The 18,482-nt window shown below is 36.1% G+C and overlaps 1 protein-coding gene across 15 annotated transcripts in view; it reads left to right on the top strand.

The window, feature by feature from the left end:
* The first annotated feature begins 1,717 nt into the window (after positions 1 to 1,717).
* LOC124882907 overlaps positions 1,718 to 18,482 on the top strand; it is an 81,985-nt gene continuing 65,220 nt past the window's right edge. For 4 of the 15 annotated variants that reach the window (XM_047389601.1, XM_047389574.1, XM_047389592.1 and 1 more), the window contains exons 1-5: positions 4,994 to 12,783; positions 14,886 to 15,111; positions 15,259 to 15,396; positions 15,487 to 15,701; positions 15,781 to 15,827. In XM_047389601.1, the coding sequence (XP_047245557.1) occupies positions 5,710 to 12,774 (7,065 nt within the window). In that variant the 5' untranslated portion in view covers positions 4,994 to 5,709 and the 3' untranslated portion in view covers positions 12,775 to 12,783; positions 14,886 to 15,111; positions 15,259 to 15,396; positions 15,487 to 15,701; positions 15,781 to 15,827. Of the gene's footprint in view, positions 1,806 to 2,788; positions 2,819 to 4,098; positions 12,784 to 14,885; positions 15,112 to 15,258; positions 15,397 to 15,486; positions 15,702 to 15,780; positions 18,146 to 18,482 lie in introns of those variants that run through there. The other 11 variants (XM_047389668.1, XM_047389632.1, XM_047389651.1 and 8 more) reach the window with 11 other exon arrangements.

The raw sequence follows: 18,482 nt of genomic DNA, 5'->3' as shown, positions 1-18,482 counted from the left end.
ATATGTATATATATAGATATAGATATAAATGTATATAGATCTATATATATATATATATATATTTATATATATATATATATATATATATATATATATAGATATAGATCTATATATATCTATATATATTTATATCTATATATATATTTCTATTCATGAGTTATTGTTCAATTCATACTTATTGTTCCACCTGTAGTTATTGTTCCCCATATGGGGATTGATATTTTTTGTTCTACTAATTTATTATACATATTTATATATTTGTATTTATGGTGTATTTATTTTATTGTACCCCATTACTTGTTTGTATCCTTTTTCAAATTGTTATTAAATTAAGCAATTTTTCTTGACCACAGCTGGTGTACTATATTTATGTATATATATCCAGTTCCTGATGCAAAGTAAGATGATACATACAAGATCTGATAACTTTCTTAAGTTGGGGGATTGAAAGTTGAAAGTGCCACTCTCAGCAGTGGCAGGCAAAATTGGCAGTTCCGGTGGGTGCTTCAGCTGCACCGGTAATGCACCAATGCGTGCTTTACCAACTGCCAATATAACTAGAAAGAAAAGAAGACGACCGAAACAAGTTATAGACATAAGAAGAAGACAGAGCTATAGAAGACATGGAGGTCTTAGAATTGGACATACTGGACTGAATAGAATTTTATTTATAACAGGAAAACATCAGGGGAAAAAACAACAACAGGGAAATGTGAGTGTGAGGAAGATGAGAACATGTTATTATGCCTTGTAGGAATGATCAAGTTCAGAGAAATAAGTTGGTTAAGAATCTTAGTAATATGAAAATGGAATTACACATTTCACATGAAATAATGTTGTTAAAAAGAGGTGATACTAACCATTGCCTGTGTCCTATCGAGGGTTAAGGGGCAAAATTAAATAAATAAATACATCATAAAATAAATAAATGTGACTGTCCTAATAAATAAAAGTACAATTAAATAATTAAATGTACATTCTATTTATTTAACATAACATTACTTAATTTAATATTGAATTATGAAATGCACAATTAAATGATTAGATGTCCTATTAAGTAATTAAACACACCTTTTGAATGTCATTCTTTTAATAATTACTTTTTAATTTAAAAATACATGTCATGTTCACTCTGTATTTATTTCATGGCTCCCGTGTAGCTCAGCATTATAAAATATAATAATTACATTACTGAATTCAATTATTGAATACTCATCAAACTCACTGGCTAGGAATAGGGTAGGGTTCTCAACAGACTCAGACTTCACACAGCAACTCAAAATAGCTTCTACAGTTGCTATAACTCTGAGGTTATGTTTTCGCCGGTAGTATTATATTGTAATAACGCCATTAACTTCAAGAGAATGTTGCTATTTTTTCTTCAACTCTTGGTGACTACAGCCTCTATACCCCTAGTTCACGAGAAAACTCATTGGGCTCCTGCTCATGATGAAAGAGCAGTGTTGAACATTCAACACTAATAGTTCACTGTTGGAATTTTACACAGAAGCCACAATAAGACAGCAACAAAGTTACATAAATTTTAAAATTTGTGTAACAATTATTTCTTAATGTTGAAATTAATAATTATTAACTGATGTGATTTAATAATTTTTTTAAACTGTCTTTTCAAAATTGTATATTTTATAACATAAATTGTCCATGAGACTTGTATTGATTCGCCAAGCGATTAAAATCCGTAGTTGGCACTGAAGTGGAAATATCCGAGCGCTCCCGAATGTCTCTCAACCTTGTGTTGCGTGACGTCCAGGAGAGACGTTCTTCCTGCCCTCGTCTTTGAACAGGTAAGCCGTTTCTTACTCTGTCTGCCTTAAATGCAAATATTATGAACTCTGTAATATGTTTCATGCTTAAAGAACGACATAACTGGTTTATAACTGCAAGAGTAAAACAATAAAGCTCGAACCAGCTCGACATCTTGTTTTAATGTCTCAGTTTGGCGAGTCATAGTTGGCAGCCGTTAGCATTTATGCTAATATTACCGGCTGTTTCTAATTAGTAACTGAAAACGTTTCCCCTATTCAGACCGAAATGAAATATCTATCAATTCTAATTATAACCATCTACGTTTGTCTCATTGAATAACCATCTGTGTCAGTCTCTGTTTAGCTAACTAAAGAAAGCAGCTGTAACATTCCTGGCTAATTAGCCATTTCTACTCAGCTGGGGGTAGGCCCAAATCCGCCTGTTTGTGTCGTAAAAGGGGAACCCCGCCACATAAACTGACTGCTGCTACAATGTCTGACAACACAGACAGCAGCGAAGAATCTGATGTTTCTTTAGATATATTTCAGTCACTATCAGAGAGAGACGTAGCAGAGCATAAGTGCTGCAATGTGTCATCCAATTCGAGTCTATTTTTGCTGGATGCAATGAAAATCTGCAAGAAACATACCGCACCAACAGGAAACAAAGCAACACCAACATCTGGATTTTCAAGAATAATTCACTTAAGCTAGACTAGATCTTGCTATATCAATAAATACACACATATATTTGTACATATACATGTTTATATTTTAGCAATTGTTTACTACACATCAATTAGTTCAGCTACTGGACTATATATATATTAACTAAGGTATTCTAAACCAGTCAGTTCAACAGCAAATGCACCAAACTACGATTGGTTGTAGAAAAACACTCCCAGAGCAGATAAAAAAATTGTTACATATGTTATATTTAATATTTTTTTAACTATATTGATGGTTGCAATTATTGTTTTCTGCTGATCTGACTTTTTGTTTCTCATTTTCTATTATTATAGTTTATCTCTTCTGCAGTTGTGCATTCTCTGGTAAGTTATTCTGAGATTGTTATGGTCTACAATGTTTGACTTTTCTGTCAATACTTGGTGTTTTAACATAACAGCAAATACTTTATTAATAGGAAAACATTGATGCCTTTTATGGTGCCTAAAACTTTTGTCTTAGTGCCTGACCCTAACTGCCAAAGTTTGTATTTGAACTGTTTCATCCAGTGAATCTGAACAAACATACATGCCATGTGCCTACTTAGTTCTATTATAAGGATATGGTGGATCCCATCTTACTCTGCATTTCTTTCAACCAGCATGTATGAACCAGGCTCTCATTACACATTGGAACAAACTGTGTTTTCTGAATGTAGGCTGCTGCCAGGTTCCAACCTAGTACTGAAAAGGGTTCCTATCTACTATGGAAACCTATTGAAGTTTTTAAAGCCAATTTAGAATTTGTTTTACATCCCACTGTGTCAATAGGCTGCATCTATGTTAGTCCATCCATCCATCACAAGCATCCAGACATCCATCCATCTCAAGCATGCATCTATCTATCTATCCATCCATCTCAAGCATGCATCTATCCATCCATCTCAAGCATGCATCTATCCATCCATCACAAACATGCAGACGTACATCCATCACAAGCATGCAGACATCCATCCATGTCAGTGCTTTGACTTTTAATCATATGGGTTTTAGAAGTGTAGGGGTCTTATTTGAGAAAGATTTCCATTTAAATGTCAAATTAATTTTCTGGTCAGGACAGGCTTTATTAAGCTGGGTCTTTTGGCCATAGTTGAGCCTTTTTAAATCTTGCTGACCTTAAGAAGGCCATTATTGCTTTTTTTTAGCTCCAATCTTGACTGTTGTAATGCTCTAACCCTAACCTAATCTCTGTCAGTTTCTACCAGTCAAGCCTAAATCGCTCCTGGTTCAGAATCTAGTTGCCAATTCTTGAACCAATACCTGTCGATTTCGGCTCATTGCCCTTTTTTAAAGCATGTTGTTTTATGATGTTTGATTAGGGGACAAAAAAACTTAATGAATACAGTACAATAGTTGAAAACAATAGTTATCTGCCATTTCTTTTGTTTTTTTTTAAAGTTTTCTTCAAATTGAGAATGTTTTTCAAAATGTGAAACTTTTACACTGGGCCAAAAAGTTGTGTTCTGTGATAAAATAAACCTTTTGGTAAAATTGTTGCTAACGGGTTGGTTTTTTCCATTTGTGTTTATTGTGAAGTTGGTCTTAACTTTGAATTTTATTTGCCTTAAGCTGTAGGAACCCTGATACATGTTTTTGTTTCTCTCCAGAGGTGTCGTTTTGGCCCCCTTTCCTCTCGTCGTTTGCTGGATATTGTTGAGCTTACCAGTAGCTCTTCCCCTGTTGCTGGATATTGTTGAGCTTACCAGTAGCTCTTCCCCTGTTGCTGGATATTGTTGAGCTTACCAGTAGCTCTTCCCCTGTTTGCTGGATATTGTTGAGCTTACCAGTAGCTCGTCCCCTGTTTGCTGGATATTGTTGAGCTTACCAGTAGCTCGTCCCCTGTTTGCTGGATATTGTTGAGCTTACCAGTAGCTCTTGCCCTGTTTGCTGGATATTGTTGAGCTTACCAGTAGCTCTTGCCCTGTTTGCTGGATATTGTTGAGTTTACCAGTAGCTCTTGCCCTGTTTGCTGGATATTGTTGAGCTTACCAGTAGCTCTTGCCCTGTTTAGATTGTCAAGTCTGAAAATTGTTTTTGGTCTACTGTTTCTCTTAAAACCTGTTTTCTGGAATTTGAAGTTCATCAGAAACTGTCATCTTGTTCAGAAACCTGAGAGAACAGCTGCTCTCTTCCCATCTCTGCATTCCACATCTTTTGATTAAATAAAAGATTTGCAAATACATTTACTCATTGAAGTGAACATTTATTTAGTCAGACTGATTGAAAGGTATTTAAATAAATATCTTTTGTCCATTTTAACTTTGTTGCAGACATTGGAATACCGTATTCACTGATTAAATATTTTACATTGTGTGTCTGGTATCACTAGCAGGCTTGATATAATTGTGAAGTGGGTTTGAATTGAGGTATTATTAGTAAATTTGATAAATTCATAATACCTTCTGATTTTAAGGATCATTACTTAAAGGGTACATATTTTATACTATATAACTCATTAAGTTTTGTTGTTTCATTTGTGTTTAACTTTACTGACAAAATCTATTGATTAACCTATTGATTAATCTAGATGTGTGCAAAATATAGCAAATAGAAATACATTTACTGACTCTAAAAAACTTTGATTTTATTTTATCCTGGAAGATCTTATTTTCTGTGCTTAAGTTAATTTTGGACTGCTACATTAATTAAATATTAGACTATTTCAACCTTACATTTAACCTTAAATTTCTCATATTGAATTAAACGTGCTTAAAATAACTGGTGGTTTGTTAGTGTTTTCAGCTTGAATTTGATTATTGCTGTGTCTATATATATATATATATATATAAAGCAAGTGTTTGTAGTATTCCACAATGCCTAGGAAAAGTCAGAGGTCCCAGTCTCAGAAGCTTAGGAGGCAATTGGAGAAAGAGCGAGCAGATCTTTTTCAGAGCAGTGAGATTGTAAATGTGTGCCATTCAACAACTTCAAGTCCTTACGTCCAGTGCGGTGATCAACCCAAAAGTGCAATGTCTTATGCAGATGTGGTAAAAAAATGTAGTCAAACGTCATATGTGCCAGATTCTAAAGTACAGCAGGTAAACCAGAGTAAACTCCAGGTAACAATCCCTGTAAGCGTGCATAGACAGCATCATGGAGAATCTCCAGGACCATCTAATCGACAAGCGATGACCTGTGAAAGTCGGCCACCAGTGAGCATCTGTGCGTCCTGAAGTCAGGCTTCTACTAAGTATGGAAAGTACAGAAATAGGCAGTGCATGGTTAACAGTTTGGTTTTCCTATCATTTCTCCATGAGGATGAATTTATTACCAGGGATGATCTTAACCGCGTGTTGGATAAAGGTCATGCTGTGTATTCAGACGCTAGACGGACATATGTGAACAGTGTGTTTCTAGCCTGCGATGAGCTTCCTGCCGTGGTTAAAAGCCGCAGTCATGAGTATGATGTGGACATGTCTCAGCCCGCTCATTATGGAACATTTGATGGTACAGATCACCTTATGAGCATTGAACAGGGACTACAGTGTTTGACATCAGAGGTTCACTATGCTTTACTAGTCATGTTGGGAACATGTATCGCAGTTTGCAGGCTGAGTTCGGGTGAATATGCATATTTTGACCCTCACCCCCGCAAGTCTACAGGAATGCCATTGCCTCCAGGTATTAGTGGTGGGAAAGCAGTTATGCTGAAATTCACACGTCTCAATGACATGATTGACAGGATCAAATGCTTGTACAGAATGTTTAGCATTGCCCCAGACTGCACTTATGAGCTACAGCCTATCACATTTCACAATAAAAATTTAGCCATCCAAATTAATGCAACACAAGCTACAGAAAACAGACAAACTGCTACATGTGTTGAGACACAAACATTAGATGAACCTGTACATATAACTACTGGTCAGACACAAAACATTGGGAATGAAACTTTAACAACTGAAGTGTCAACATCCATGGTGGATTCTCCAAATGAGACACCCAATGCAGAGATAAACCATTGTCTGTCTGATTTAGAAAGTCAAATACTGTTATCCTCTGTGACAGAAATGCAGGGAACATCACACTCTGTTTCTCACTCTGTTTCTCACAATGATTTAAACACTGACTCTTGTTCAACCCAGAAACTCTCAAATAAACTGTTGAAACGTAATAAACAGGAAAGGATAAAACTAAGGAGGAGGCTGTTGGCTGCAAAAACACTACCACAGAGAAAGGAAAATCAGAAAAAGAAAGAAAAAGAGCTGTACACATCTGTTGAAAGTTTTAGAACAAAGAAAAAGAACTCCAGTAGAAAGTCTAATGATCCTGATCACAGAGAGAAAAAGAGGCTGTACAAAATTAACCTCTATAAATTAAATGCTACATACAAAGAAAAACAGGCAGAGCAAATGAGACGGGAATATAGAGAAAGAGCTGAAGTTGCAGAGAAAAAAAAGGAATATGTCAGACAACTGTATAATGAAAGTCCTTTGTATAGGCAAAAGCAAAAACACCGTGTTAATACTACATATAGGAAGTCTGCTGAACTGCAATACAAGAAGAAACAGAGGATTAAACAACTCTACAAAGATTCTCCAGTATTTAGACTGAGACAGAAACAGAGGATTAAACAACTCTACAAAGATTCTCCAGTATTTAGACTGAGACACAAACAGAGGATTAAACAACTCTACAAAGATTCTCCAGTATTTAAACAGAAACAGCAAGACTATATCAGAAATAGTTACCGAATGAGTGCTGCATTCCGAGAAAAATATAAAGCTCACATGAGGTTGTATGTATCTAAGTTATATAAAGAAAGTGATGCGTTTAAACAGAAAAAAAGGTCTTACATCACTAGACGCTATGGAGAAGACAAATTTCAGCAACAACACAAGAAAAATATGAGAGAAAGAATGAAAGAAAGATACTGGAAAAGTTATTCTTTTAAACAAATGCATAATATCAACTGTGCTATAAAGATTAAAAATAAATATCGTCAAATGCATCGACCAGCTGAAAGCTTCCAATGTCAGCCAGATAGCTTAATTAATGAGGCCATTTCACTTTTCAGACAAAACATTAAATGTGCACCATCTTATGTTTGTACTGTTTGTGTAAAAGCGTCTTTCCCTAATCAGGTGAAAATCTGCAAGAGGACAAATTATTCAAAGCATCAAGCTGTAGCACAGCAATGTCTAACTGGGAAATTTGTTCATGTTTGTGATGAAGTATGTAGTGATCACTGCAGCTTTCCTGTTGAGAGAAAAAAGGAGTATATCTGTCACACATGTCATTCTTCTCTTAAAAAGGGATGTATGCCGAGGCTTGCTGCAGCAAATAGATTAGAACTCAAGGATATTCCAGCTGAACTGTGTGATCTGAACATTTTGGAGAGACATCTGATTGCCAGATGCATACCATTTGCTAAGATTATCCCACTTCCAAAGGGCAGACAAAGACTCATACGTGGTAGTGTGGTGTGTGTTCCATCTGAGGTCCAAGAAACGGTTAACAGTTTACCCAGACTAAGAAGTGAGTCCCAGGTCATGAGAGTCAAACTGAAAAGACGGTTGTGCTACAAAGGTCATCAGCTGTTGCAGACGGTCACCTGGTCTAAACTGATCCAAGCATTGCAAAAACTAAAACACATTCATCCACAGTACACGGATATTAATATCAGAGATGATGCATTACTTTGTGATCCAACATTACCTGATGAGGACAGTTGTGATGATTTGGGAAGTGATGATTATGATGATACCGATTTAATGGAAATTGACAGGTATGAAAAAGATGCTCTGTGTGAAAGTGAAAATGATATTGACAAGTCATCCAGTGATGAAGAACCAGCGGAACAAAACCTAGAGGAACCAGAAAGTGATCTGCAGAATGGAGGTTTTGCTTTAGAAAGTTGCTTGCAGCCTGTAGACATTTCAGAAGAAATTCTGTGTTTCAGTGATAACACATATTGTGTTGCTCCTGCTGAAAGAAACAATCCCATTAGTTTTTTCAGAACTCCTCATTTGGAAGCCATGGCATTTCCTGTGCAGTTTCCTACAGGTCAGAACACACTGGATGAAACGAGACCTCTTAAACTTACACCAAGTGCTTACTTCAAATCAAGGCTTTTCAACATTGATGGGAGATTTGCTAAAGATACGAATTACCTGTTTTTCTCACAGTTTGTGACTGAAATACACTTGGCAAATTCCAGCATGATGATACAGCTAAGAAAAGGTAAAACTATGACCAAAGATGGACGGAAAATAACAGCAGGAATGTTACAAAGTAAGACAGAAGTTGAGAAGCTGGTTAGAAATAAAGATGCAATCAGATTCATGCAGCCACTCAGAGGAACTCCTGCTTACTGGGAGAAAACGACTCGAGACCTGATGAGCATGCTACGCCAGCTTGGAACTCCCCAATTTTTTGTTACGTTCTCTGCTGCTGAGATGCGATGGCCTGAAGTGATTGAGGCAATAAAGAGACAGCAAGGTGAAGAGGTTGATTTTGAAGCACTTAACTGGTCAGAAAAGTGTGACATTTTAAGATCAAATCCAGTAACCACTATGAGAATGTTTGATAAGCGTGTTGAGGCTTTGTTTAGAGATTTGCTGTTTTCACCCGCAAAGCCACTTGGAGAAATTATTGATTACTTCTACAGAGTTGAGTTCCAGCACAGAGGTTCCCCTCATATTCACATGCTGATATGGAATACTGAAAAGGTAGACATAGAAGTGGATGATGATGAAACTGTTTGCAATTTTGTAGACAAATATGTCACAGCTCAACTACCTAACCCAGAAAAGCAACCTGAACTGTACAAGAAAGTCACTGAACTCCAGAAACACAGCAAAAACCACACAAAGACATGTTTTAAAAGCTTGAATTCTGGTTGCAGGTTTGGGTTTCCAAAACCACTAGCTACAAAAACAATGATTATCAGGCCCGATGAGACGGCAGACACTGAAGCTGCAAAGGATAAACTCAGACCATTGATGAACCTGCTGAATGAACCTGAAACTGCTTCCTTCACTATAGAGCAGATCCTGTCACGATGCAACTTGACAATGTTTGAATATGAACGATGCCTCCAAGCCATAAACAAAAAAACTGTTGTAATTCTGAAACGTGACCCAAAAGACTGTTGGATCAACAATTATAACCCACACCTGCTTGAAGCCTGGGATGCTAACATTGATGTTTCCTTTGTAGTAAATGCTTATTCTTGTATTCAATATCTCACAAAATACATAACTAAGAAAGAAAGTGGGCTTTCTGACTACTTGAAGACAGTTATTGATAACTCTGACAAGAACACAGTCAATGAATGCGATGAAATGAGAGCTGTGATGCAGGCTTACTCAAAAAAGAGAGAAATCAGTGCCCAGGAATGTGTAACTCGAGTCTGTGGTTTAAAAATGAAACAATGTTCCCGCAGTGTTGTATTTGTACCAACAGATGATATTCCAATAAAAATCAGTCGGCCCATGAGGTATCTTGAAACCGTAACAGATGACAGTTGGAATATTTGGATGACAAGTTTGAGTGATAAATACAAATGCAGGCCTGAGACACCAGAATTTGAGGAAATGTCGCTTGCTGATTTTGCTGCCCTGTGCCGGTTTGTGAGTGGTCCAAATGAAGGAAAAGATGTTCTTCCTCTGCTAAACCAGCTTGGATTTGTACAAAAGCGAAAGAATAACAAACCAGCTATAATCAGATATTACCACTGTTCAGAGGAAAAGGATCCAGAGCAATATTATTGCCGTTTGATGAGACTTTACCTTCCACACAGATCAGAGCAGGAACTGAAACCACCAAGGTTCCAAACCTATCAGTCCTTCTACAACTTTGGTTGGGTACAACGTCTATGTTCAGACGACTGTGAGACTGTGAAAAGCATTGTCAAGAGAAACAAAGATAAGTATGAGAAAAATTCAGACGAGATTGAGAGTGCAATGGAAGAATATGAACAAAACAGAGACAATGTGATAGATGAATGGTGTAATCTGGCTCCTGAATCCGATGTTGTGAGGTTACAGTGTGATGAGAATCTTACTGAGAGACATTCTGATGAGGAAAATGAACAGGAAAATGTCCCTGACTACAGTCGTCATCAGTCTGATGCCGTAACAGAAGTCAGAGCCATCAGACAACAACCTGCAATTGATCCAGCTGTGTTACGCACAATGTACCAGAACCTGAACCAGAAGCAGGCCTGTGTGTTCTATGCTGTTAGAGACTGGTGTATTCAGCGTGTTTGTGGTTTGAACCCAGATCCATTTTTCTTCTATATCAACGGTGGTGCAGGAACTGGAAAGTCACATTTGATCAAATGTATTCACTCTGAGGCAACAAAGATCCTGAGCAGAATGTCTACTCATGCAGAGGAGGCTGACATATCAAATCCAACTGTCTTATTGACTTCATTTACTGGAACAGCAGCTTTTTCTATCAATGGCTACACGTTGCATTCGTTGCTCAAACTACCCAGGAGTCTAAGACCACCGATTCAGGGACTTGGTAATCAACTGGATGAAGTCAGATCTGAGCTTTTCAATGCAGAAATTATTGTTATTGATGAGATTTCCATGGTTTCAAAGCCCCTTTTTGCTTATGTAGATGCAAGACTGAAGCAAATTAAAGGCACTCAGAGACCTTTTGGTGGAATGTCTGTTTTAGCTGTTGGAGATTTTTACCAGCTGCCACCAGTGCGACAGTCTAAACCTCTCTGTGTGTATGATCCAGAACACATTGACCTATGGCAGGAACATTTTCAGATGATCACACTTACTGAAATCATGCGTCAGAAAGATGATGTTGCCTTTGCACAGATGTTGAACAGGATACGTGTAAAAGAAAGATCAGAGGAGCTTTCTCAGGGTGACAGAGATTTATTAGCACAAGCTGTGATATTACCAGCAGAATGTCCAATTGAGGTCTTACACATATTTGCAACCAACAAGAACGTGGAAGCCCATAACACAGCTATGCTTGAGAAGCTTCATTCAAACATTATCAAAATTGATGCAGACGATTTCCAAAAGGATCCTCGAACGGGTAAAATGGCACGAAGGGACAAACCATATACAGGTGGGCGAAATGATTTACCTAATTCCCTGAAAGTTGCTGAAGGAGCCCGAGTCATGCTAACCAGAAACCTAGACACACATAACGGTTTGGTCAATGGTGCTTTTGGTAACCTGATGAAAGTGGTAAGATCTGAAACTGATGGACACATAATTAAACTTGGGCTTAGAATGGACAACCAGCAATCTGTGAGAAACAACCGCAGTGGTAGTGCAGCATCTGATGATCTGGTTTATGTTGAGAGAGCTGAGGAAAATCTGAAATTTAAAGGTGTGGTACGCAGACAGTTTCCTGTAAAGCTATCATTTGCCTGCGCAATTCACAAAACCCAGGGTCTCACAACACAGACATGTGTAGTCTCACTGAAGAACATTTTTGAACCTGGTATGGCTTATGTTGCTCTCAGCAGGGTGACCTCTCTTAGTGGACTGTATTTACTGGACTTGGATGAAAAGAAGATCTATGCCAATCCTGAAGTTAATGCAGTGCTCCAGTCCATGAGACAAGCCAGTGTTGAAGAAATGATGCCTCTTCTTCAGGTCAGAGATATAGCCTGCAGAGTTGACACTCTTACACTGATCCATCACAATACAGAAGGTTTGCCATCTCATATCAGTGACATCAAGAGTCATCATGAACTGTATCTAGCAGATGTATTGTGTCTCACTGAAACCTGCCTGCAAGGATCTTTTGTTGCAGATACTCTCCATTTGGACAGCTACACCATGTTCAAACGCAACAGACATGTGTCCTACACAAACTTTCCTCAGGTAGCCAGCAGAACTGGTGGTGGAGTAGCAGTATATTTAAAGAATCACTTTCAGGTTCAGGTAAAACAGTACCTGCATAATGTTACTGATCTTGAATATTTGGTTTTAAAGGTTCAGGCACCATTTCTTGTGCTGATCGGGGTTGTGTACAGACCTCCAGACTACAGTTTGAGACCATTCATGCAAAACCTGGTAAGTCTTTTAGATTCACTTGAAATAATGGATTGTCAGCCAGTAATTGTTTGTGGAGATTTTAATGAGAACCAGCTACTTGGAGGAAGAAAACCAATTTTGGAGCTGTTTCAGTCCAGGGGGTATGCACAGCTGATCACTTCTGCCACCACAAGCAAGAACACCATGCTTGATCTCATTTTCATTTCTCAGCCACAGCAAATTCTCAACTCTGGTGTCCTGAGAACATATTACAGTTACCACAACCCTGTTTTCTGCATACTGGGCTCTAACCAGACATGAAGACGTATGGTGAGTTTGAAATTTCTCACACATTATGCTTAGTGCCTAATGTAATGTTTGTGGAACAGAAATCAAATTAGAATTTACCTAATCATGACTTGTCAAGGTATCTCTGTTAAAAATCATGGATACATTTGTTGAATAAATAATAGACAACATTGATTTACATTGAAAGCTAAATGATGGCTGGTATTTTGATAAAAAATAATCATGACTTTTGTTGCCACAATGTAGCTTCCCAATGAATGAAGTCACACTGGCTTTTGATACATCGTCAGTACAGACTTTTTCATGGCTCATTTGTGTATTTAGTTCAAATTAGATTATTTAGAACATGGTAATATTTTGGGATGTAAATGTTTTTCAGGTATATACATTATTCTAAATCAAGACATATACCTTCTAAGAAGCAACCATTCATTTAAATAAAGTCAAATTCTCTTTTGATATGCAATCAAAAGTCATATTGGAGTCATAACCATGACTCCCATAATCAAATCAGGTTTTCTTTTGATACACAAACAATCATCAGTGCAGGATTAAATCATGTCACAAATGTGTATTTAGTTGAAAGTATGTTCTATATATCATGGTAGTTTTTTACAAGCAAACGTTTATTTAGGTATACACATTATTCTAGGTCAAGGTATGTTTTAGAGGTAATATATTTTTCTGGCAGCATATTTTTACTGATTAAATCATATTAATCTTGATCTGCATGTAAGAATATTTATAATCTGTATTAGAATCATGGATAAACGTGTTGAATGATTATTAGAGAACATTACATTACAATAAAAGCTTAATTTTGTTTTTGTATTTTAGCTATAAATTGTCATGACTTTTGTTGCCACAGATATGGTGTACATTTTAGGACATCCTCAGCTCTCAAAGGCATCAGAAAATGAGGACTCATCATAAAAAAAGCATCAGACTAAAAAGTCTCAAACACTTGCGTCTCTTTTTTAATGATGCCTCTTTTTCTAAATCCTGAAGATGTCCTAAAATGTACACTGTACATAGAGCAGTTCACCAGTAAATTAAGTCATGAGTAAATCAAAAGTTTCTTTTTTCATAATCTGTACTAAGAATTGTGAATAAATTTGTTGAGTGATTACTAGAAAACACTGCATTACATTGAAATCTAAATATTCTTTGGTATTTTTATAAAAAGTAACCATGACTGCAATAATCAAACCAGGTTTTCTTTTGATACACAATCAATCATCAGTGCAGGATTAAATCATGGCTCAAATCTGTATTTAGTTGAAATTATGTTTTATAGATCATGGTAGTTTTCTAGAAGCAAACGTTTATTTAGGTGTATACATTATTTTAGATCATTGGCATGTTTAAGAGGCAATACATATTTCTGACCAGACATTTTTATAGATTAAATCATCTCAATATTTATATTCTGCCTTTACCTGGGTGGGTTTGGGTTTGGGAGGGTAAAGGCCAGGTCAGAATTGTCTGAGCAGTAGGGGTGCACCGATTGCAGTTTTCTGGCCGATCACCAATTACGATCTTCAAAAAGCCTGAGCTGCCCATTCCGATTTTGACCGATAGCAATTCTTTTTTATAACTGACAGTGTCAGGTGTCATAAGGTCACAACACACCTTCAATGTTCCAACCTTATGTTGTCAAGAGTTGTGAATTGTGCACGTGCAGATGTGACCTGGTGGGCGGGTCTGTGAGTCAGGCCTCTTTCATGGCAGGGCAAAAGGGGTGGGTGATTAACAGACCTTTGCGGAGGCCTTACCACCCAAAATTAAGAAAATTTGGGCCTATCAATCGGTGCGCACCTACTGAGCAGCTGTGAAAAGCTGCTTGAATGTACCATTTTCCACAAGGGAAACAATGTACATCAGAAAGTATGAGCTCCAGATGTAATCCATATTTACTGATGTAAATTTAGATATACCAGCTGACACCTCATATTAGAATAGATGAAAGGCTTGAGTATAAGAATGGCCTAGAACTTTATTTTGTGTAGATGTATGTTCTCTGGTCTGTGTTTATCTTGTCTTTGTGACCGCTTCTTCAAACTTCACCAATGTCAATGGAACCAACATTACACCATGTTCATGAACTGCTGATCCAAACCTAGTCTCATCAGTGTTGGAGCACTCAGATGTAACATGATACATATGGACTGCTGATCTATGACCAGATGTTCAAAAAGACAATGAGACACCCATCAAAAGACCCTGGCTAACCCAGAAAACATCACCATGCTTCCACGCTCGACATCACAAAAAGCATCACTGATGAAATTATGCAGACACCTCTACACTTCCTGCCAGGGAGTTCAGGGATTCTCAAAGCAGAAGGAGGTTATTACTTTTTTCTTAACATGAATAATATGTTGGTGTTTTTAATGGATCAAGTTTATGTTTGACAATTTAATCATGTTTTTGCCCTTGTAACTTGGAGACATTGTTTTAATTTAGGTTTTTTATGTATATATTGTCTGTGTGCAGGTATAGATGTCTTGAGTCATTCACCTTTTCACAGCAGAGACCTTCAAAACCTCAAAAATAAGCTTCTAATAACATTGAGCAACAAATGGGTGTGAGACCACTTGGACCCTGGTTTTGTTCCTGGCAGCCCTTTTTAAGGTATTCAATTATAATGTGTTCACATAAGCCTTATTTGGCAGTTTTCTAAGCTTTATCATTCATTTAAATTAGTTTTCCCTGGATTTTCAGAATAAGTTTCTTCTGTGAAGCTGCATGTGATTTTCTATGACAACACAAAAGAGGCTTTGGTGTTGCCGTTTGACCACAGTGGTTGGAGCCAGTTTGTCTCAACTCTGCATTGATAAGACCTCTTGCTGTAAGATGATGAACTGCTGCAAAGCTGTCATTTCCAGTTAGACTCAACCCTCTGTGTGGCATCGGGTTTTTCATTAAAGGCTTAAAAGGTAACACTTTCTATTTTTTTACACCACTTTAATACATTAAAACACATAAGTAAAAAATTATTCTGTCCTTCTCTTTCAGACTTACCCTACAATATCCAGCAAAAACTGAGCATGTGCAAGGAGGCAGTAGGTCAAAGATCAAATGAAAATAGGCTTTTGGTCATCTCATTTCATGTTTTACACTAGAAAGGAACACTTGGTTCTAGCTGCATTTCCAGATTTAACATATAACACACATTTGAAACTGAACTATGGTTAAGACGTTTGATATTACAGCACTCAAGGTCAACACTTATCTACCTCCTTAGATATGATCTATTTAATTTTTCAAAAATGTAAAAAATTTTTTTGGGTCTTTTTTTACCATTGAAGGATGAATGTGAACAAAGAAAAAGATTCACTTACCTAAACAAATGAATTTGTAAATACAGAAGTGGACAGATTTAGATATAAATAGTTTATAAATGTAAAAGGCTGGATTCATACAAACACACTGCATTAAAACTTCAATTTTCATTTGCATAATGTTTTGAATTGTGCCAGAATTGGTAACCCTAATTGGTGTCTGTTGGTACGAAACTGTTTTAACAACACTGAAACTATTGCTATTTCATAAATAGTTACACAACCACATAACAATAAAACACAGTTATTAGAATGTTTAAGAAACTTTACCATTGAAGCATATAATGTGTTTGTGTGAATTCTGCCTTAGTTTGGGGTGTCAGGTGGTGTACAGGTTTGAAAGAGGCTTTCTACAATTTGTAAAGACCAGGCTGAAACATAAGAAAATCAATTACTTCAGATTACTTATTTAGTGCTAAATCACAACAAATGTCATCTCAAGATCTAAAAACAAAAAATAAATCTTTATACTTAAAAAATATATAGTCAGCTCAATCTAATATGATGAAATTCAAAGTTGAATACATAAAGTTTGACCTTAATACATAAAGTTTGACACTGTTTTGTTATTCAAACTGGTAAAAAAGGTTTTCTATCTAAGGAAACCAAGCCAATTGCGTTGAGGCACTGACCTTTGTAGCATCATTCTTTCTGAACAAACATAACACCAGTCATAAATATGCTTTGACTCTTATAATAAAGTGTGAAAACAAAATTAAAGTATTTAGTGATTATTTAAAAATTTTAATCTTTCAATTTTAAAGATTATTTATGGAACTAATAGAAAGTTCATAGGAGTCACATTTAGTGATGTGTTTTCCTGTTCATCAAGGATTACAGCTGTGGGTTTCAGTCTGGGTTAGTGTATTATGTGAAAAGCCTTTGGACATATGTTATTTTTTAAACTATGTAATGTTCTTCTCATTGTGATACATTGGGTTGTGTTGTTTTTTTGTTTTTTTTCCCCAAGTTGTACCTAAATGTGTCCCTGCTGATCTAGCTATGGGCATCAACTGTTTAACTATAGCGGAAACATTTTATGCCCTTAATATTCGCTTATGAATGCTAATTTAATTCAAACAGTATTTTAAGGGCATTTAAGATTGTCAAATAGTCCTGAACCTGAAAACAAAATCATTTGAAGTCGAAACTAATTGAAATAACAAATGTTTAGACAGCTTAGCACAATTGAGTTTAAAATAAATTGTTCGTGCTTGCCTTAAGGAATGAGGATAAAACAGTATCAAGTATGAATGTAGTTGTTTTTTTTTTTTGTTTTTTTTTTTACAATTTTCTGTTTTTATAATTTATGTATCAATGTTTTTGTTTAATGTTGTGCTCTTCTAAGAGCTGTATACTGTAGGAGCAAACAGTATGTTTACCAATAAGGCAAACAATCCTTTTTGACCCCACCTCTCTCTCGTTCTTGATTCTTTTTTTCCCTTGACTATAGGACCCATTATCTGTACACTGCAGATACTGTTTTAATGAACTTCAATACACTGTCAAATTTCAGTTCATTCCTACATCTTTAAAAAACCCATATGTATTTTCTGTTGATTTCAAGCATAGGGATACAGGATATGTTGGAAGATGGAGAATTTTGTTTTTCATAATTTTCTGCTACTCTTAACATTTAGTAATGATTAAAATGGCTTATCTGTTACATAAACAGTTTTCTTTTAAAAAAAATTAGGCTAAACATAAGGTTGAAACTGAATTATTCAAATCAGTTTTAAAATCCTGTATCCCAAGATTCATAAATTCCTCCTTTGGAATTTGAACCTAGTATATTAGTTTGTGGTAAATCATCTGATTGGGATATGTTCTGTTTCATACATTGTTGTAAATCTTCTAATTCATCCCGTTTTTGTGGAATATTTAACTTTTTCCTATTTTACATTCAACACTCTTCAATTAGACAAACCAGTTACCTTATTTAAATGCTCCAAACATCCATTTCCAATAGTATAGCAGTTTTAATTTTTTTGTTTTTATTTTAACGTGTGTAAATAAAATAACATTTTTAAGACTCTGAATGTGATTTATAATTTTAAAACTGTTTTAACATTGACTTCCTTTTCTTAGGGAATCTTTTTATTTAATTTAATGCTTATTCATCTTTCTTAGTAGGAGTTTGTTCTAGTCTTTTTTTAAGTTTGTGCCAGAATTTGACATTTCATCAACTTGTTTAACACTAAGTTTAGCTTGTTAAGCAATTTTTTAGCTGATAGTCTTATAGATCAGACAACAGTGTTTCTTTGCTAATTTATCAGATGTCAGCTAATAGTCTGCTGTCAACCTTACCTTCTTTCTGCTAGAAGTTTAGCCTTCATGCTAGTGATTGCCAAAATGCTGATGTTAGCATTTTAGCTT

The sequence above is a fragment of the Girardinichthys multiradiatus genome, chromosome 2 (assembly GCF_021462225.1).
Source record: "Girardinichthys multiradiatus isolate DD_20200921_A chromosome 2, DD_fGirMul_XY1, whole genome shotgun sequence".
Lineage (NCBI taxonomy): Eukaryota > Metazoa > Chordata > Actinopteri > Cyprinodontiformes > Goodeidae > Girardinichthys > Girardinichthys multiradiatus.
The sequence above is the reverse complement of the archived record's forward strand: the minus strand, read 5'-3'. Positions and strand labels throughout refer to the sequence as shown.